At 40.3% G+C, this 22,270-nt stretch overlaps 1 protein-coding gene across 6 annotated transcripts in view; it reads right to left on the bottom strand.

Moving 5' to 3' along the window:
• Positions 1 to 6,974: 6,974 nt before the first annotated feature.
• The window catches only part of BICRAL (BRD4 interacting chromatin remodeling complex associated protein like), a 50,447-nt gene continuing 35,151 nt past the window's right edge, over positions 6,975 to 22,270 (bottom strand). For all 6 annotated transcript variants that reach the window (XM_034764485.1, XM_034764486.1, XM_034764490.1 and 3 more), the window contains 7 exons: positions 20,813 to 20,918; positions 19,487 to 19,587; positions 18,700 to 18,761; positions 18,406 to 18,551; positions 18,119 to 18,213; positions 15,782 to 15,884; positions 6,975 to 11,994 (listed from right to left, as the gene is read on the bottom strand). In XM_034764485.1, coding sequence (XP_034620376.1) covers positions 11,192 to 11,994; positions 15,782 to 15,884; positions 18,119 to 18,213; positions 18,406 to 18,551; positions 18,700 to 18,761; positions 19,487 to 19,587; positions 20,813 to 20,918 — 1,416 coding nt within the window. In that variant the 3' untranslated portion in view covers positions 6,975 to 11,191. The remainder of the gene's footprint in view (positions 11,995 to 15,781; positions 15,885 to 18,118; positions 18,214 to 18,405; positions 18,552 to 18,699; positions 18,762 to 19,486; positions 19,588 to 20,812; positions 20,919 to 22,270) is intronic.

The raw sequence follows: 22,270 nt of genomic DNA on the forward strand, positions 1-22,270 counted from the left end.
TCGAATATATGAGTGTGGAAGTACGCGTCCTGCAGATCAAGGGCGGCGTACCAGTCCCAGGGCGGGGATGATGGAGGCCAGGGAGACCGTGCGGAACTTGAGCTTCACCATGTACTGGTTTAAGCCTCACAGGTCCAAGATGGGCCTGAGCCCCTCTTTGGCCTTCGGGATAAGGAAATAGCAGGAGTAGTACCCCTTGCCTTTGAACTTCCCAGGTACCCCTTCCACCGCTCCTAGGCCCAGGAGCCGCCCCACCTCCTGCTCGAGCAGAGCCTTGTGCGAGGGGTCCCCCAGGAGGAACGGGGGGTGGTTGGGCGGGGAGGAAGTAAACTGAAGGGTGTAGCCCCAGGAGATGGTGTTGAGGACCCATCGGTCAGAGGTCAGCCGCGACCACTTCGGGAGGAAAGCACACAACCGATTGGAGAAGGGAAGTTTTATTGGGGGTGGATCCCTGATGAGAACTCGCAGGGCACCCCCAAGCATCCTGTCAAAACTGCCTTTTCCCTGCCTGCTTGCCCTTGGAGGGCACAGGCTGGGGGGCAGGGCAAGACTGTCTCTGTGAGCGCCTCTTATAGTCCCGTGACTTCTTATGAGTGGTCTCATATTTTCGGTGGGTGGCCTGAACAGGAGTCTTCTGCGGCTTGAACATACATTTAGCTGGAGCCGGAACATAAAGACCCAGAGTCTGGAGAGTCGTGCGGGAGTCTTTCAGGCCTTGCAGCTTTGTATCCGTTTGCTCTGCAAACAGAGCTTTGCCGTCAAACGGGAGGTCCTGCAGGGAGGTCTGCGCCTCACTGGACAGTCCAGAGAGCAGGAGCCAGGATGCCCTTCTCATGGACACCGCTGAGGCCATGGACCGCACGGCCGAGTCCGCCACATCCGAAGCTGCCTGCAGGGTCGCCCTGGCAGCTGCTGTGCCCTCCTCCACCAGCGCTTTGAACTCCTTCCTGTCGCGCTCCTGGAGGGAGTCCTCGAACTTGGGCAGGGAGCCCCACAGATTGAATTCATACCGGCCCAAGCGAGCCTGGTGGTTCGCCACCTGTAACTGGAAGCTCGAGGATGAATAAATTTTCCTTCCAAAAGAATCCAGCCTCTGTGAATCTTTATTTTTCGGGGTAGGGGCTGGCTGGCCCTGCCATTCCCTGTGATTGACCGACTCGACCACCAGGGAGTTAGGAGCAGGGTGGGTGTATGCTCCTTGGTGGGTACAAAACACTTGCGTTCTGCTCTCTTGGAGATGGGGCCCAACGAGGTCGGTGTTTGCCACAGGGCATTTGAAATTTTTGCCACCCCTTCATGGGGAGGCAAGGCCACCCTACCCGGTGCCAAGCAGGACAGCACATTAAACAGGGAGTCTGAGGGCTCCTCCATCTCCTCTGTCTAGAGGTGGAGGCTTGATGCCACCCTTTTTAAGAGTTCTTGGTGGGCCCTAAAGTCCTCCTGCGGAATGGAGGGAGGTGGGGCTGTAATCGCCTCATCCAGGGAGGGCGAGGAGGCCAGCACAGTACTTTGGGTGTCCACCGACACCGGAGGGTCCACCACCTGGTCGGTCTCCAGCCACGGTGCCAAGGATGTATGTCCCACTGACTCCTTCCTCAGAGGTCTGGAGGGGGAGGCCAATGGTCCTTCTGAGGCTTCGACCACCGAGCGAACCCCCACCAGGGGGCTGCGATCAGAGACCACGATGCCCACTGGTATCATTGGGCCGGCCACAGGGCCCGGTGCCACTGCACCTGCTGTGGCACCAACGGGGCCAGCTGTTTGGCCTGGATGGCCTGGCCCATTGATGGATGACTACGAAGGGAGGCCGAGCTGACATATGACCTGCTGCTGTCCCCAGACCGGGAGAGGTGCCAACCACGGGACTGCGATACCGTCGCAGAGGACTGGTACCGTCTGTAACAGCTGCTCTGCGATCAGCTCCAGTGGGCAGACCTGCGACAGTCAGATGCCAGCGATCGATGCTCGGGGCTGTGGAGGCGGTGCCATGTCGGGGTCCTGGAGCGGGACACTGAATGGGAATGACGTCAACGTCTGTGCCGTGACCAGCTACGATAACCCCTCCGAGACTAGGACCTTTGGCGACGTCTGCCTCAGTCCCGTTGGTGTTCAATCCTCGAGACGGAGCGGTGCCGAGAGTCTCGGTCAGATGGAACCCAACCAGACAGCCTTGTGGGCATTGAGGGTGATCCACATGGACTTTGCCTGAACGGTTGTTGGGTGGCGAACGGCATTGGGAATGTTCCCTCGACCGAGACCGGTACCGAGATGGGGGCGACTGCGGAGATCCCAGCGGCGGCTTACCTCTGGAGAGCGGGGCTGACATCAGCAGTGCTCCTGGTACCGGCATGTACATAACATCCCAGGCCGCCTGCAGGGGCTCGGACGTGGAGGGCATCCGGACATCTGGGGAGGCCTGTTCCGAATGGGCTGAGTCGGAGGCCTAGTGGCCGGTGGGGGTCGAAGACTGCCCGACATGGGTCTAGCCTCTGTCCTGGGTTTACTCCGGTACCGCGGCGAAGGTGGCCTCTTTCTAGTCTTCTTGGCGTGCCCCGTGGATGGGGAGCGGTGCTGACTAGTCGATGAAGGGTCACCGCGCACCGACACCGCAGTGCCCGGTGCCGATTCGGAGCGACAGGCTGGAGCCGGGGTCAGCGCCAAGTCCATCACAATAGCCTGGAGCTAATGTCCCTTTCTCCCTTGGTCCGAGGCTTAAATGACTTGCAAATCTTGCAGAAATCGCTGAGATGGGTTTCCGCCAAACAGCGCAGACAGTCCATGTGCGGATCACTCAGTGGCATAGAACGCCTACAAGTGTCACACGACTTAAAACCCGGGGCACGGGGTACGCCCCGGCCCGGGCGCTCTAGCTAACTAAACTAACTAACTGCAAGTACCATACACTGAATGAACAAGCAGTTTGGGGATGAGCTACAGCAAAGCTGGAGCAGAGCAGTTCTGAAGCACCTTCACTGGCGGCAAGAAGGAACCGAGGGTGGGGGGAGTGCGCAGCACCACTTATACCACACCATGGGAGGCACCACTCCAGGGATCACTGGGGCGCTCCCCTACGGGTACTGCTAGGGGGGAAATTTCTGGCACCGGTGCACAGGGCGAGCACGCACACCTATGGTGGAATACACATGAGCAATCACTCAAAGAAGAATCTGTTGCTGCAGAATATCGTTCAGCATTTTGAACGCATTTCCCTAAGGTTTTGATGTCTAACCACAGTTTTTAATAGTCATATCTATGATTTTAAATCTAACATTGAGATATTAGATATTTTCGTTTACAATCAGCTCTCGCAAACCAGGGTTTGTTGAACCTGGCCTTATTACAAGTAAAAGAACAAATGTGTGTCTAGGCACAGACTGAGTTGCTAAGTGGAATAAAAATTAAATTGTCAAATCTACTTTTCAGACAACACCTACAGAATTCAGATAGCCTGAAAATTTGGTAAGGGGAAGAAGGTTGAAATCTTGTGTAATACTGGAAGGAAAAAATACCTGTTCAATGAAAATTATTGTTCATTTCTAGGATCAACATCAGATCTAATGCAGAATTACTGGAGATGGCCACAAAGCTATTCTCATTCATGGCACATTTTATATAAAATTTTGTGGCTATGAGAAGAGGTGAGTTTCGTGGTCTCAGTCCAAGTTGCAGTGTCCAATTCACAAGCCTTCAACCCCACAATTAGTACTAATTACCACCCTGTTTGGTATTCTCCTCCCAGAAGCCTGAACCTTTCAGTTCACCCCAAAGACCCTCCAGCACCTGTCCAGGTAGGGATAACACAAAACCCAGCTCACCTGTACACAGGAGTTTCAGAGTCCATTTAAGTGCTCATTTGACAACCACCCATCACATCCCACCCACAGACGAGCCAGGTCCATTGCGCTGCTCTAGGGGCCTTTCAAACCCATCTCCTCTGGTGAATTTCACCCTGAAAGTAAGCTTCCTTCTTAATGATATTAATCATATATGTTTTTATTTTGTCTGCTATTTACCAGCAGATGGTGCTACAGGAACACTGAATAATGCGTGTATTAAGACCATGCAATGAACTACAATGGGTTATCAGCCAAACTTAGTTTGTTCTGCCTGTCACTGCAACAAGTTAGACAGTTTAGTTGCAACCATTTAAAACACAAATTTCATAAGTCACACACAATAAACAGTAACATAAAATCTGAACTTACCTGGAAATTTAACAGATCACCCATTAAGCAAGTTGTAAAACAACTGAAGTTAAGAACCATAGCAGAACCAAACGGAATTATCCAAATTCAATATCTTGCAAGCATTAGTACTGGGGTAACCCAGTTGTGTTCATCTGTTAGCAAAGTGGTCTAGATCTAAAGAAGAAAATTGTGATATTAATAAATACTTCGTTAATGCAGGCCCAGGGCAATACATTGCAATACTATTCACAAGACCTAACTACAGATGTAGTTTTAGATACTGCCTCAAGTTGCAATGATGAAAAAGGTCAGTGAAATGACATATTTGGCCACATTTTCTAAACCTGACTTTCAATGCTAGCAATTTTTGTGTGTGAAAACAGGTATCTGTGCCTGCAAATCAGCTTAGTTCAGTACCTGTTTGAGCAAATGAGGTGTTTGCTCACAAAAATAGTTGCATGAACAAACTTAGTATAATTTTAGAAACTAGGTTGAGAGCTGTGTGAAATTATGTTCGAAAAGGCTTGTAATTTGTGTAATGGTGTTATAATAGAGATTATTAGGAGGGACTAATCATCAGAGCCTGCAGCCAAGCAATGTAAGATGCTACACAAGATTGTGGCTACAGCTTAGCTTATGCTCTTCATTCCTAAGCTACAAGACACTGCTATTGCAGTCTTGCACCTATCTCAAGTATTATACCTTATCATTCAGTAATGTTGTCACTCAGTTTCAATTGTGTTCCACGCAGGCTTTCAGCCCGGGGTGAATGGCTAGTGCATTAACTGACTGCATCTCTTCTCCCCGTACCATTTGTCAACCAAAATTAATTATATTCAGTCACTAGTTATGACCATTTTTATATGGTGCTACATCTTGGGATGAACATTTGGCCCAAAGTTCAAACTTTCTGCTTTGCTTTCAAAATCATGTAATTACTGAAAATTGTCACTGTTTAAAGAAGACAATATATATAATCAATAACTTGCGCATATCAGACACATTTTATTTATTGGTTTCAGAGTAGCAGCCGTGTTACTCTTGTTCCATTTTATTTATTCTCTGCCACCCCCCGATAACTTTAATAAAATCATATAATTAATAATACTACCACCTATCTGTGTAGGTACTTATATGATGCTCATCGGTGTAATATCTCAGCATCTTCACAGAGCATTTCCCACTCAAGGATGACAAAGATATTTGCAAATATTAATGACTTGATTTCACACATTCCTCTGAAGCAGCAGAGTCCTCCTCTTTATTTACATTTTTTTAATTGATTTCCGTGGAGTTTGGCTCAAGGCCTAATTGCCAGATTTTCAAAAGGGCTCCACTCCCAAATAGGCACTAAACAGACAGATTTTCAAAAGGTTGATGCTGAGCTCTCAAAAATCTGGCCATGGTAATTTGCCTAGGGTCATACACTGTGTCAGCATTCCAGCCTAAAATAAAAAATAGGCATGCTGATTTGACTACTAACCAACATTCCCCACAAGCAGAAAGATTTGTGATATGCATATGATTTCACTGATGGCAAAGTACAGACTTTGCTTAATTTAAAGGAACTGATCCTCAACTGATATAAAATGTCATAGTTCCATGGACTTATACGGTGTGACAATTTACACTAGCTAAGGATCTGCCCAAAAATGGTGCACTCTCTTCTGTTAGCCACACAAAGATTTGAGTTACAAAAGGAATGGTGTAACGTCACAAAAGGAATGTCACAATTCAGGCTAATAATCTGCAAGAGTAATGATACTGACCTAAACTACACCCAGGGTACAAGGGTTAGGATAAAAGTAAAAGGGTTACATCAACCTATGCAACACATATGAACCTAATAAGCAGATTTCTTTTCCAAATGGAAAGATTTAACATACGCTTAACAAATGAGAAGACTTAACATATGATGCATAAAGTTTTATTGCGAAAAAAAACTAGCTCCAGAAAAAGGCAATGAGTGTGCCCTTCAAATTTTATAGTTGTCTTATTAATTAATTATTATTATTATAGGAAAACTATTGGATCAGTCAGGTTAATAAGAAAACTTTCTCTCCGGCCCAGCAAAGAGTTTTTTGAGCCAACTGAAAATTGGAGTTTGCAATCTGCAGTGGCAATCCTTACAACCAATTAGCTAGCACAATTGTTGCTGCAATTTCATAGTCCTTTAGTCTCAATTCAGCGCATGGATTTGTTGCATAAAGACTAGATGGTTTGTAGCACAAGAATTTGGGGACCAAAGAAAACAAAAATGATAGTGGATTCACAAATCAGAGAATAATAAAGAAAATTGAAATATAAGGATATTATTTAGAGGCTGGACTCTGTTGATTTTTGCACATTATACCTTGTGGTTGCTGAAGTTGGGCTCTTCTACAGAACCTGTTACTATGATTTTGCTGATGGCTTCCTGTAAAACTGTTTCTTTGTTTTCTGACAAAGGGCCCGGTTTGAGAACTGCAAGGAAGACTGAGAACCATTCCAAAGGAAAAACACCAAAATTTATAAAGAGGAGGAAATATTTTCGGAAGATGAAAGGCAGATTTTGTGAGGATTTGAAGTTCACTTACATGCCTCCTGCTGTGCTCCAGGTTTATTCTGGCAATCTTTTCTTTTTAGAAATTCAGAAATGGCTGTGATCCTATGTCTTCCTTAAATAACTTATTCATACATATACAAGATGATAATGTTTTTGGAAATTCTGCATCCAAACCAAAGCTAGAATCTATATGCCAAACACCATGATCGAAAATCCTAAGGTATCTATTTTTTTTTTAAAAAAAGTCTACTAGAGTTTTCTCATCCTTGCAGAAAAAACAGAGCACAATTCCATCCTGATCACAGTGAAAGGGTACTTTAAAGTGAAGACAGCTGTGTAGTAACCTATACCTCACAGTCGTTGGGTGTCTGGGGAGCTTTCTTGGTGATTCTATTGCCGAACACAATGCTTAGCCAATGCTATTTTATAAAAGGATGCAAACAACATATAACCAAGTCATAAAGTCATCTTCATTTTGTTACAGGATGACTCCAGATGAAAAGCATCATGTAACTAGGCTTTATTCGTTGCCTTGTTGTCACAAATTAGAATAGATTATCATATAGATCAGGAAGATTTCTACCATCTGATTTCCTTTTGATATCCACCTTAACATTCTATGACATTTTCAATTCATGTGATTTGAAAATACTCACTACCCTCCCTGGATCAAGCCCTGGTCTTTATGCCCTCCTATGAATGTTTACTTTATTCAGGCTCCAAGCCGAAGCATTTTGCTGGACCAGGACCTTAGGATTCAATTATATCTTCTGCCAGGCCCAACCACAGTGTCAAGGAGGCACACCACCCAGGTGGAAAGAGGTATTATGTTACTGAAAACCATGTTTTCTGTGTGCTGTGAGAGAAGGGTTGAGTCATCCAGGGGCAGAGTGAGGTGACATGGCATCACTCATGCTACACCAAGATATGCTCCCTCCAAGGCTACTAGTATAGACAACTCCCCTCTCCTGCATTCCTTAGTCCTAGGAGGTAGTTTATGCCTCTATCATGTGAAGATGCACTGGAGGAGGAGAAAGGGCTACCTATACCCTTTCCCCTGTATAGCACACCCCGGCACGGGAGAGATGATTTAGTCCTTAATACCATATTGTTCCTTCTTTCAGCCACCTTATCACTTTAAGACAGGATTTTTGTGATAATGTAACAAGGCATAGCCAACTTGAGCACTTTGAGAGAAGAGATTAAAACTAACAATGTTTTTATGCTACCACATGACCCGTGGCTTATTAGCATATCTTCAAAAAATTACATGCACAGCATGAAAAAGCTGTTCTATTAAATATATTATTTCATAATACAGTTGCGTTATAAAAAAGTATAGTAAGTCAGACTGTTCTGCAACCATATTACTTGAAACTGAAAACAACCCTCCTTTTGGAAATGTACTTATTCATCTTGGTTAAATCAAGACAATCACAGATATACTTTTTTCCCAAATCTTTGGCTGTATTGCAATGGTTGTTTCAATCTGTAATCTCCAACTAAACATTTCCTATCCATGGATTAACAATATATTTACCAACTCGTGTCTTTTAACAGTATTTATCCAACATAACAAAATAAACTGCAATTTGTTATACTTTTTTTACAAAACATTTTATAAATATTTTTACAAAATGTATACAAAGCAATTTCAAGTGAGACATACTATACAAATGAAGGTATTTAAGCAAATAAAGTCCATACCACATTGACAATAAGTGACACATCCTCTTTAAGCGAAGTCAGTCTGTAAGGCCTCCCTAATCTAAAAGATAAATTATGCTAAACTCTTCAAAGTTAAAAATTTTTTTTGTAATTGCCAGTTTAAAATTTATTTTAACCTTAGGCAGTATTCAGGAGCATTGGAAATCATTATACTGATCCAGCAAAGCATTTTAGCATGTGCTTAAAATCAGGCATGTGTTAAAATATTTCATTGGATCAGATTCCAATTCACACTTTATTAAAACAACATTTCATATATGAGATTATTTTGTTTACTGCATTACCAAGTACAAGTATTCCTAAAATAGAATTCAAATTAATGAATAACAGAACACTAATGATCCAACAGTAAGTTTGCTGGCCTTTGCTCAATGGATTCCTGACATAAGATGTTTGGACAAACCTTTGTCTGACCTAATCAACAATGATAAAAAACATGTCTTAATCTTTATTTGTCATAATCTATAATTCACTGCCCAGGAAAATAAATTTACATAGTGGACACACCATTTTGTTATTTAGGTTATGTAGTTGCTGTACAGATGCTTGAAAGCTAATATGCTGTTTGAGATGGTACCAAGAGTGACAAGATCCATAAATGTGCATCTTTTTCTCATAAGATGAAAATTAAACTAATTTACATTGCTGATATAACTTACAGCCTTCCTTTCTAGAGTGCTCATACTGGCTGAAATTGAATGAATTATAAGATACATTATCCTCAGGATACACAGCCATCGTTATCTTTATGAAATTTCAAAGGCAATTGGCAAAGACTATACTGTCAGTCTCATTAACTAGAAAATAGCTAGTTGCCTGAGAGTCTACTGTAATGATGCCCAGCTAGAAATTTAAAACTGGCAATACCATGTTATTATTTTAAATGTTTTACATGACATTTGGGAATGTTGGATTTTGACAAATTTGTTCTTTAAAATTGGCACAAATTTTTTAAAATGGCAATTAATAATGTACAAAATATTTATATTTCCATTCACATTGAAGGGGAACTGAACCTTAATTATATCTTAACTATTGTTATCTTTCTCAGGTTGACTAGATTTGGTTTTCTTATGTTATCACATGGTGGGCTGCAGCTCAACAAAATGAGGTGCATTATAATTTTGTGCTGTCAAGAGCCCAAGGGCCAAATTCTGCTCTCTTTTACACTGGTGCAAACTCACTGGTGTAAAGGACAGCAAAACCTGGCCTTTTGTTTTCTTTCCTGGCAGTTCTGGCAATCTGACTGACAACCACAGTTTGTCACAATAAGTCTCTAGATTATGATAATGGCAATCAGCAAATTTTGAAACATGGCTGTTTATTTTTGAGAGCAACAGGGAGGAAGATAGAAGGAAAGAGAGACAGAGAGCATGCCTTAGAAACCACAACAGCTCTACCCTCCTGAGCAGACATACATGCTAGATTCATCGTGGTAATGGCAGAACACTTATGTGCACAACAGCACTAATGACCAAAGTAAACTATTAAAAAAGTAGCATGGGCCATAAAAGGGAAAATGTCACATATTAAAAATAAATAAATAAAATAACAAGCTTCTATTCTCGTCAACATCAACACCAGCCAAATACAAACCACGAAGGTGTTTCCTTTGGCTCTAAAATGTGAATTAATAATTATACAAGTTTAGATATGTGTTAACAATGGGATAGCTGATTAACTTTGGTCTGGACATATTTTGGTAGTTATGACTGCTGCGGTGGATGACTAATATTCTGACAGCAAGAAGCAGAAACAAGCAACAACACTGGCCTTTACATTTCTCAGATTACGGCTAATGTCCCCTCAAAGTATAAACTACTAATTTAATAATACAGTTTTCAAATAAAAGTGCTTTTGACACTTGGTCTTAAAAAAAAAAACAAAAAAACATTTATACCACTTCAGAAAGACTTAGGTTGACTATACCCAATTATAAAATGCAAAACCTTCTCCTCAAGAGTTAACATATAAATAAATTCATGGCTCTATCATGACATCCTCCTGCATACTTTGCCACTTACTGGCTTCTGTTCTTCTTTCCTTAGTCTACCATATATTATTTCACATCATACCGTTGTGACTAACATTATACAGTATCATTCCACAGACTAAATTCACCCACTACAGATATACTCATGTACTACTTTCTGTTCAGTGACAACAGAAAATCACTTAAAATATGAAGCCCTACAAACGTACCGATGACATCCTTCCAACTTAAAATCCTAGAGCAGATGGATTCATTAATAAATTAGACAGACAAACATTTCTGAATAGAGGTACAATGGGTATTTAACCACGAGCTTTTCCTGGAAAAAACCTAAAATCTAGTGATTTATGGAAGGGGGAAAATTGTTGCTTCCATTTGTCTTTTTAAAGTTTTCTTGAATAAATCGGTCTTTTCATATGACTGTGATTGTCAGTATATTACCTTATTACCTAGGGCCTAGTGAACTGCAATCTCATTAAATTGCAGTGTTAAACAATTACCATAAGCACTATCATTATAATACTTGAAATGTGTAGGCCCCAACAGACTGCATTCTAACAAGGATTAACTTTACTGGATATCTCACTGTAATCACAATGAGTATTGCTCTCAAACACAGAACAGAATCTAGTTTAGAAAGATTAACCTTTGACATATGTCAGGCTGTACTTGTGGTGTCATTCACATTTGCTTCTACTAAGAGAAACATAACATAACTTGTCCATGGTACTGTAACTATTAACACTCTAAGATACTATTTACAGCTGCTTCTAAAATCGAGTCCGTTTCTACAACACCTTCACTGTGATCTGGAATAAATTTTTCCAGGCAGTTTTCTTGTGAAGCAATCGGTGAAAAGTTTGGAAAGTCTAATTCTACAGAGCCACTACCAGTAGCCTCACTTTGTGGCTGTCTCCCAGTTTTTTTCAGTTCCAAAATGTTTTTGAATGTAGTTTCTAAACTCTTACTGAGGAGTAAATCCTGTTGGGGTTCACCCGAGCCTTTCATGTTGTCAGGATGTGAAACCTCATTCTTTGGAAAGCTCCTTTGAGTTTTGTCTTGGAGGGAGTTATTATTACATATTACCTCTGAGTGAGATTCAACTGTATTCCTTGACATTTTATGTGTACCATGATTAGCTCTTGACAAGGTTTTTGACAGATCTTCAGAACTTGAAGAATTTTCATTGGTCTTGGCAAGATCTTTACCAGCCAATTTCTCTTCAGAGACAGCCATGTATTGACTGTCAGGAGAACAGCTAGCCTTCTCAAACTTTAAAGCTTTAGTGAGGCTTTCCATTTTTTTAGTAGAAATTTTTCCTTCTAGTTGTGTCATAATGTTGTTAGGCACTAAATGAAGTTTGTCATGATTTGTAGACTCTGCTGTGCTGGATTTTGATCGGTCTCTGGTTTGGATCTTGGTAGTCTGACTGTGAGAAGTCAAAGTTTTACTACACTGATGATCACTTTCACTGGACTGTGCTTCATCAGCAGTTTCATCAAATTGTTTAGAAGAACAACAAAAATCAGCCAGATAACCATCTGAAAATTAAAAAGAAACATTTTAGTTTGGAGTTATTAAATATCAAAGACAGTAAAATGTAAAGAAGTGCTAAATAGAACAAGCATTCTTGAGTGACTGAGCATCAAAACCCATGAATAAACAGAAGTTATTTGCTCACATCGCCCTCTCTTGTTTGAAAATGCCTCTAATATTTACTGCCCATTTATTGGACTACAGTACCTATTCAGAGCCTAAAGTCTTTATTGGCTTTCCCAAAAACATTTGTGGCAACCCAGAGCTCAACTCAGCAGACAGTCCATTCATAAGTTGACAGCACTCAAGGAAAGTGACTTCTGCAACTGTCAGCATTTAAGAATATGACTTTAATGGAATCATAAGCATATGGTTAAATATTTTGCTGGATCAGGGCCTAATACCTCAGATTTTGATCCAATTAACCAGTGGACAAATTAAGTATAGTGCACTGTACTCCCAGATAAAGCCAGATACAAGCTGGACAAATTATGTCTGATGGGAAGTTTGAGTGTCTGGAATAGTCTCAGACTTTCCCCTTGACTCTTTCTATCATTGCTGTGAGCCTTATAGGTATTGGCTATTCCAGGAGTCTGAAGCTCTTCTGTCCCTACTGAAAGTTTCTGAGTAAATGGGAGATGTGCTGTTTTCTATGACAAATATCTTGTTTAATGGTGATCAGTGTAGCCAAGATGTAACTGTACTATTCTTTTAAAAACATATTTATTTGTAGTGAAAGTAAAACATGAAAAAGAGATGGTTATAAGAACAGAACTCCAGGGAATACAGCAGGGATTGAGATATGTGTGTTCTCGGGTATTGGAAATACATACAAGGAATGTGCACTCATCTTATTATGACTATGGATTCTGCTTTTTATTTGCCAAGCACTGTATAGCATCGTGCTAGAGCTGGGCAGAAAACTCAGTAATTCTGTTTCATGGAGCATTTCTAGATTTTGAAATTTGGTTTCATTCCAGTTCAGAATGAAAACCAAAAAATTTGAAATGGTCTCCCAAACGGAATTACCATTCTCTGCTCAGGTCTACTAGAAGTCCTGGCAGGATGACCCAGAGCAAGGGATCCTGAAAACCCCGGCTGCCAAAGAGCCATGAACCTGGGACTTCCAGGCCCAGGGCTTCCAGGCCTGGTTTCTGGTGGAATTTTTTTCAAAAATCTCCATAATACGGCAGAACATTTCTATTTCAACAAATGGGAAAATTCTGACAAAAAGTATTTTACTGATATTTTTCCAAGCATTTCTAAACCCTACTGAGAATTATACTCAAAATAGGCAGTTTGAGTACAAGTTCATTTTCTGTATCATGAATACATACCAACATTTTGCTGCTCGGGTATATGGCATCAGAATTTAAAGAATACAAAAAACCAATCACACTTAAATTTCTAAAATTTTTAATTAGAATAAAAACTCACTACGTTCATCAGGAACAAAAGATACTGAAAAGTGAAATTTTATTACATTTCTGGAGAGTGTTAAATCAACATATGAACAATGAATTAGAAGATAAACTTGTCTGAAGACCTTACACTTACGAAAGGTATGCTAACAGGTAAGTTAGGGATAAGATTGCGTGCTTTACACACAGACCTGAGTAGGAAATGGGGTGGAGCTACTCTGAGGGGTAATGCAGAGGGGAGTCTGGGCCATGCTCTACCTTTTCTCTGCCCTCTTCTGAGCAATTTGTTTATCATGAGGAGGAAGAGACTAGAAGTTCCTGATCACAGGGGCCCCAGTGTGATTGGTCCTTACACAAGCTACTCTGGGAAGGAGGAGAGAGGGAAGCTTCTTGTGAATCTCCCTTATACTCATGCAAGAGCTGATCATCTAAATTTAATGCTAAAATATTAAAAATATAAGAACACCCATTTTGGTACCATTTGTTTCCTTGTTAAATCAATGTTACATTTCACAGCATCATGCTTGAGAAATACATTTTTACTGCAAAGGAAGAAAAACAGTTTTGTGCAGTGGGATTTTGTCTTGGCTTCTCCTTTATGCTATATATTAACAGTATTATTTCCTGATTTCCCTACTTCTGGAGGAGGATTCCTTGGAAGACTGGACAACTAGCCATATCAGGACAACAATTTGCTTGTACATTATGTTCCTTTCCCCTATCCTCCATATGTTTTGCCTATTTAGACTACAAACGCTTTAAGGTGGGAACCGGTCTTATTCTTTCTGTGAGGCACCTAGCATACTTTAAGCAGTTGGGAAATAATAAGCAGGATTAATAAAGCTAGGAGACTGAAATCTGGGCAAGTGACTGGAGAAGGGATTTTTAGCCACATTGTTCAAAACTCTGTTTCTATTTGAAAACCTTTTAACTCAAACTTGTAAAAGAAGACCTCTACTCCTTCAACTGAAGGGCAAAAACGCTTCCACTCCAGGTATCTAGTCCTACTAATCCTCTGGCAAAAATGGGAAAGATACAGTTGTATTTCTACAGTAAAAATAAGAAACAAAGCCTTTTAAAAAAATCCTTTTAGCCCTTCTTTATAGATGGTAAAGAAGCAAAACGAACAATTTTTGTTATTGTTTCCTTTGCAGGTCTCCTTTAAATGCTAAATTGATAGCCACTTGCTTCACAAGTTTACATTGTAAGGAGGCCAAGGGACCAAACCACAGACAGGTATCACCTATATTTGCAAAAAACTGAATTTCCCCCCCAAATCTGCCCAATTCTGCTGAGGAGTTTTATTTTTATTTTCTATTCTCTCCCTCCCTGTTCTTACATTTAATATTACATAACAGAGTAAAAGCCGCAAAGAGTCCTGTGGCACCTTATAGACTAACAGACGTATTGGAGCATGAGCTTTCGTGGGTAAGTGGGTATTCACCCACGAAAGCTCATGCTCCAATACGTCTGTTAGTCTATAAGGTGCCACAGGACTCTTTGCTGCTTTTACAGATCCAGACTAACACAGCTACCCCTTTGATGCATAACAGAGTAAGACGCTAGAAGAGTTATTAACAAAATATCTAAACCCAATTGTCTTTGCTGTGAGACCAGCTTTATAATAAATCCACAAATTACTGCATGCTGAAGTGCAGGCGGGATCATATATGTTTTACCTGACAGCAATACAAGGACTCATATCCTACATCTCCTACTCTATTAAGTAAGGTTTTTCAAAATAACACACCAAAGCATTTGCAAGCATCCTAACTGTCTGAATACAATATCTAAAAGATCATTTCATAGAATATTTTATTGTCCAAATATTTGTATTTTACATTCTCTGAATGTCCTTTAAGATGAACAGCGCATCAGGATGCAACAGGAACATATACCTATACTACACAAGTGCATTTGTTGAATATTTCTGGTTGTGTCTATCAGCAGTATAGTCAATGCTGGAATTTAAGTGGTCACTGGGCTCCAAAAATAACACTTCATTAAGAGAATGAGGGAATTCACATTCTCTCAGTATTATTGTATCTGGCTGGCTGCAGACTCAAAGGTCCTGTCCACAGAAGCAACACATGATTGTTGCTAACAGGATTCTTGCATGGTTTCCCACCAGTGCACCCATTATTTTTTTCCTGAGAACAACTTTAACCTTACAGTGTTTCTTGATGTAAAACATGCCAACATAGATTCTCGAAGCTGAAGGTCTGATTTCACCATAAGCCATTAATTCTGAAGCAGAAAGAGGAACTGCACTTAAAATCAACAGCTCAGTTTGGCCCCTAATATTTTTAACATCTGGAAGATTATGCAAATAGTTTTCTACTTCACAGTGCTGAAGTTAAACATTTCTTACCAGGATCCACTAGTGCAAGGCGCTTATCCCGGGACAGAGATGCCCTTTCTTCCTGGTTAAACATCCTGTCAATCATGACCATTTCTGCAGAGGGATTTATCCGCTGCAAAAGAGAATTCCTAGAAATCACTTCATATGTTCATATAAAAAAAACAATCCCGCCACAGCTTTGGAGCATGACAGGATGGATTTTAAATAAAAATTTAGGGTTTTTTTCTTTTTGTATTCCACTAGTATTAACTTTTTTGGGCAGGGACTGTTTTTTATTATGTGTTTGTACAATGCCTAGTACAATGGGGTCCCCAATCTTGATTGGGGCCTCCAGGCACTATTGGAATAAAATGCAATCATTTATTATTTTGTAGTTGTTAAAGCTTTGTTTTAACAGTGAATCAATATAATTATACAAATAACAATATTTCAAGATGGGCTACATTACTTAACATTCACATATGTAGTTTATTATCTAGCATGAAATAACTTTCTGTTAGAAAAAATACTCATGAAGAGCCCATGCTATAGCATTTATCAACACACTTCTGTTTCCCACCCCACCCCTTTTTTTTTTTTTTTTTTTTTTTTTAAGTTAACTCTCTGGTGCTGACAGCTCTGCTGCATCCATTGCTGACAATGAGATTAAACCAGGAAAAACCCATCACCAAGCACTAGAGAATTAACCCATTGCCTGCTACATTACATCCCATACAATTAAATCCAACACCATGGCACACTGTTCCAAATAGCATTTCCTTTCCAATGTTATGGAATCTGAATTACTGTATATTGGTTCAAAATATAAAGGATAGATTTTTTTTTATATCCACCTACACTTTTGCATGCACAATTATTTCTCAGTATATTTGATATCAGTCAGATAGCAGTCTAATCAGAGAGTCAGATGCCTAAATTATGTCAAATGTACCTACAATTATTTGTGTTCGTAAAACTCAGGATAACATAAAAGACTGTACTGAAATCCACACTATTTTAAAAAGACTTTAAAGCACACCAAGCCTGAAGCAACTATGAGGATGCCCTGATATTCACACAATAGATTCCAACATTATTATTTACATAAATGACAACAGTTTTTCCTTTTTATAGTACCCTGTTATACCTGTGTCTGCACTTTTATTGTAAGCCTGTTTTCATATGTTTCTTACTCTCTGGGGAAGTTATAACTGTGGTCTATATTTTGCTATGAAGATGCAGACGACATCTGCCTTGCCTTCACTAGGATTTTAACAAGGGTTAGTTTAACACGAATTTAAAACCTTTTTGTTTTTACTAGTGAAGACACGGCCAGATGGCAGCATTTATGCACCTTCTTAACTTTAAGAATGTGAGTAGCAAAGTCAGTGGGACTACTCGCACAGTTAAAATTAGCACATTCTTAAGTGCTTTGCTGCATCAGGCCTAGGTGACTTGTCCAAAGTCACATAGGGTATGTCTACACTGCAATTAGACAATCGTGGCTGGCCTGTGCTAGCTGACTCAGGCTTGCAGGGCTTGGGCTGCATGGCTGTTTCACTGCAATGTAGACTTCCAGGATCAGGCTGGAGCCTATGCTCTAGGACCCTGCAAGATGGGAGGGTCCCAGAGATTGGGCAGCAGCTCGAGCCTGGAAGTCTACACTGCAGTGAAACAGCCCGGCAGCAGAGTCAGATGGCACAGGCCAGCCATGGGTTTTTAACTGCAGCGTAGACATACCTATACAGAATGTCTATGGCAGAGCTATGAATAAAGTCCAGGTGCATAGTAAAGAGAGTCCTTTCTCCCCACCGTAGCCCCGGGGCAGCTTGCACCCCAAATCTCTCATCCCCGGCACCACCCCGGAGCCCACACCCCCAGCTGGAGCTCTCACCCCCCGCACCCCAACCCTCTGCCCAAGCACTCCGACACTCCGAACCCCTCGGCTCCAGCCCCGCCACATGAATTTTTTGTGCACCAATATGGAGGTGATGTGTCACACATCACCTCCATATTGGTGCACATGACAAAATTCATTCCGCACATGTGTGGGAACATTAAGAGGGAACACTATCTACAAGTCCAATCAGTCCTACTTCTTGCTCAGCCAATCGCTTAGACCGGGGTAGGGAACCTTCGGTACGCAGCACATCAGGATAATCCGCTGGCGGGCCGCGATACATTTTGTTTACGTTCACCGTCCGCAGTGGTAGCCACAAAATAACTTGTGGATACAGAGGGAAGTAATACAACTCTGAGATCACTCTATTCTGGACCATTAAACCTGTTTTAATAATCCATTCCAATTTGCATTAACTGATCCATACATTTCACAAAAATAATTTTTTTCTTGCTTATAAATCTTACCATTGCATCTTCTATGAGCAAACATCTGTACTTATTTAGCATAGCTTGTGTCCTTTTCAGAAGCTGCGTGGCTACAGATTCAAATTCACTGTCCACTAAAAAGACACAAAGAATACATTTAGATAATGTTCTCCAATAACTAGCACAGACTCGCAAAAGTGTCCTTTCTTTTTAGTCTTTCTGATTTACACAATCAATTTTTTCAGCACCCCATGTAATATTTAACTGCTTAAAAATTCTAATAAGCAGCAGCACAACTTTTATCATACCAAATTAAAACAAATTACCTTTTCTTAAATCCTCCTTGGTTGGCAGTGATCCCTGGCACACATGATATGAGAGGAGTCTCTGGACTGCATCATTTAACGATCTGAATTGACTTTTATCTGGTGTCACAGCATGTGCCTGGTCCTTCTGTAACTGCTGTAGAATACTAAAAAGAAAATGACTAATATCAATAATTACATTTATTCTAACACCGTAAGGCTATATTACAGTTTACAAACTGACAGAGTGAGAGAGGCAGAGGTTAGTAGAAATGTCTCTAGCAAAACTACAAATGAAAAAAAAAAATGACTTACAAAGCTCCTTTTGTTAGCTGTTTAGCAGCAGGCCTCTTTTGTCCAACTGTATGAACATCCACCTAGGACCAAACCAAAACTCAATTACATTGGCATTATCTTTTCCTTTAGAAAAAATAAGTTATAGAATTTCCTTGCGCAAACTGCTCATTAAGTATAAAATACTTTCAATTGCCTCTCACATTTATTTTCTGTAAGCTTCTGTATCAATGAAAACAGATTACTTGAAGTCTTTGCCATAAATGTGAGCTGCCATAAATGACTCCTGCTTTGCTCATGAATGAAGTAAGCAATGGGGAAAATTACATATCTCATCTTACACAGCCCCCCAAAAAGAAACCTACCACATAGGTAGTAAACAACAATGCTAACAATTGAGTCCCACTACATAAAGAATAAAAAATGCAATGGAGTAACTAGGGGGTAGCCTTAGAGCACTTTGATGATCGACTAGATATCAAGAGCAGAGCGCACAGTATTGAATTAGCAGACATGCCTTCAGATTGCTATATTGATTCATTCATATTTAGAAAATAGGAAAAGGTTCTATTTTTAAAAGCTTTTAAAACTTTAAAGAGGCTCCTGGAATATCTCTAAGGGGTTGGAAGACATTCCTCTTTCTTTCCTCCCAGCAAAACAAACTTTTGGAAGATTAATGATTGTGTTTAGGGTAGGGATCAATGAGAATAACATGTAGGAAATTATTAATTAGTATTTCTACACTGTTCCTGGTTCCTTATCTTCATTAAAATTAAGAAAAACAGATTAACTGAAAAATGCTCCCTACCTGCACATGTTGTTGGATAGGCGATGATCCTACTACTTTTTCCTGCTGTGACTGTGTTGTTCCTAAAGATTGCTGGATGATTTTACCTCCAGAATCCTGTCCTATAAAAGTACACATTAAAAAGAGTCTATTACTCATGATTCTTAAAACAAACCACCACATAATATTTGAAGTCCTGATCTGAAAATTACATATCGATAGATGTTGATACATAACAGTGTGTATAAGAGTATTGCTACTGCAGTCATGTAAGGAAATCAATACATATAGTAAAATGGTACTCAGATACTACAGTGCTGAAAACTATAAACTTGTTTATAAATAAAGAAAATCAGTCTAAAATCTCTAAACACATCAATCCAAAATAAGAAAAAAAATCAAATATCTTAAGCATCATCCTGAAAGAGATTTGAAAAAAGATAAATTGGAGTCTATCCAGCTTTTTACTAACAGTTCCCCAAAATTATAAACTCAAGGCTCTGCAGCACCATTAAAAGTTGTGAATGAGTGGCTAGGTCACACACTGTTGTAGATTCAGATGGGTAGCCTCCCACCTGATTGTCTGGCTGTATAATTTAGAGGAATCATCTCAGCCCAACACACTCACCACATGTAACACAAATAGTACTGTTACTTTTTGCACAGAAACATTGTGTAGAACACGTACAATCATTGTAATATATTAAATCAAAATGGAACTAGAAGTCTAGTGACATTTCCTGTTGACTTAAGTCTATATTAGAAACTTTAAAATTGTAATTAGGATGGTGCCACTTCAAGAGCCCATATAATATCTTCTCATGTTCAGTGCATCACTACCTTAACTGAAAACTTATATTTACATCCTCTTTGCAAAACAATAACTGCTGATTAGATTCCACAACCAGGAAAAACAAAATGGTGAATAGTTAAGAGCTGTTATCACATGAGGATGGCTGGAAGTCTTGAAGACATAACTGGAATTCTGCAGCAGAAGACCTTGGTTTGAAAGTGACTTGATATTTCTCACTTCCTTCGCTTAAACACATCACACAGATGACACATTTGGATTGTGGGAAAAGATTCTTGACTGCTCATTGTCTATCATTCCAGCAAATAGAATCAGATGGCTACTAACAATTCTCGTTGGAAAAAGACCATATGACCAATTGCTAAAGAGAAAGTCTGTGGGCTCAGCACCGTTGTTCCTCAAACAGAAAAAAAAGAATAATCATTAGGACCCCCTATCACCACCAATCATCAGTCAGTGCCTGACATAATGAAGGAGAACCCACTTCAGATGCCAGAAGGATTGGGGAAAACCATCATGAAAAGACTTTATCTGACCTGGCAACGTGTTACTCAGAAGACCTGTTAGCTGAGGTTGTCTCAAGCTATCCTGTGACTTTGATGCAGAAACTGGTGAGGACTGGTTCATAACTTTTTTCTGAGCCTGTGAAAATGCCATAGGGAAATAAAGGTTAGTCTAGTAATCACTGCAAGTTTTAACAGACCTGATAACAATGCAAAAAGGAAACCTACAACTGAGCTCAATTCTTTCTCCCCTTGTGATTATGTAAGAATGGCATCAAAGAAACAAAATGAGAACAAAAACTAAACTTTCACTACATACTCACTTCTTCTGAGGAGATTTCTTATTAAATTATATTTTCTCTATATAGGCCACTTTCCTTCAAAGAACTCCCCCTCCAAATCTAAATCTTCTAAAACAGTTCATCATCTGCAAGGTTAACTGCGCCATGATAGCAGTAAGTTTTACTTTCCCTCAATACCAACACAATGACCCCCACACCTAGAAATTTTAAGAGAGAAACTCAATGCAATCATATTAATAAATTTAAATCTCAGATGAGCGGGCACGCAAAGCATCTAATAGCTGTTGTGTGGTATTTTAATGAAATTTGGAATCCCAAACATGAAAAATAACCATGTTGTGCTGACTGGTTGGAAATTAACTATTTCCCTACACTCCCTTCTCTTCTATACTTTGTGTTCTGACATATAAATAATCAGATCTTATACAACACTGTGCCAGTCAGTCCTCAGAAGTACAAAGAGTACTGATGTGTAACACATTTCCTGTGTAATTACTGGCTCTTATTTGTCCTATCAGCTAATAGAACTGGCAGCATTAGAATGCTGAAAAGTTCTGGGAGGCCCTTCTGCAGAAAAGGAAGAAAATCTTCAAGACTATTGTACCATGTCCCCATAAAACAGAAAAAGACTATCCATCCCTACCCAGCCTAATAAGTGCCTTCAGTACAGGTTTTATAAATGCCACTGTCCTAAATATACAAATTTGAAGAGTTGCATGAGAGAACAACGCCAAGGAAGAAGACCAAGTATGGAAAGTCAGCATTTGTGAGATAACTAAGTAACCCTTTTTCCCTCTGGAAGTCATATCTGCATATTCTTAACTTGTGAGGGTCTCTCAAGCTGTACAAGGATCCTGGTCCAGAGAATGGTACACTACCGAGCACTGACTAATTAATTAAAATTAAAAATATGGCTGCGAGCATAGAAAAAAGCTAGAGTTAATCATGGACAAGAACTGAGGTACCAGGGGCCAAACAGCCCTTTTATGACTCAGCATTTTCAGTGCCAACAAGAGGGCACTTCTGTGACTCCAATGGACACTGCTTTTCAAAACTTTCCAAAGCTCCCATCCCACAAGTGAGGAAGTACAGAGGACACCTCAAAGAAGAACAGGCAACTAGGCCAATTTATTATGCTTAAGGAAAATACAAAATAACTGTAGCTGATTTCAGAAGTGGTGTAAATTCC

Source organism: Trachemys scripta, chromosome 3 (genome assembly GCF_013100865.1).
Source record: "Trachemys scripta elegans isolate TJP31775 chromosome 3, CAS_Tse_1.0, whole genome shotgun sequence".
NCBI lineage: Eukaryota > Metazoa > Chordata > Testudines > Emydidae > Trachemys > Trachemys scripta.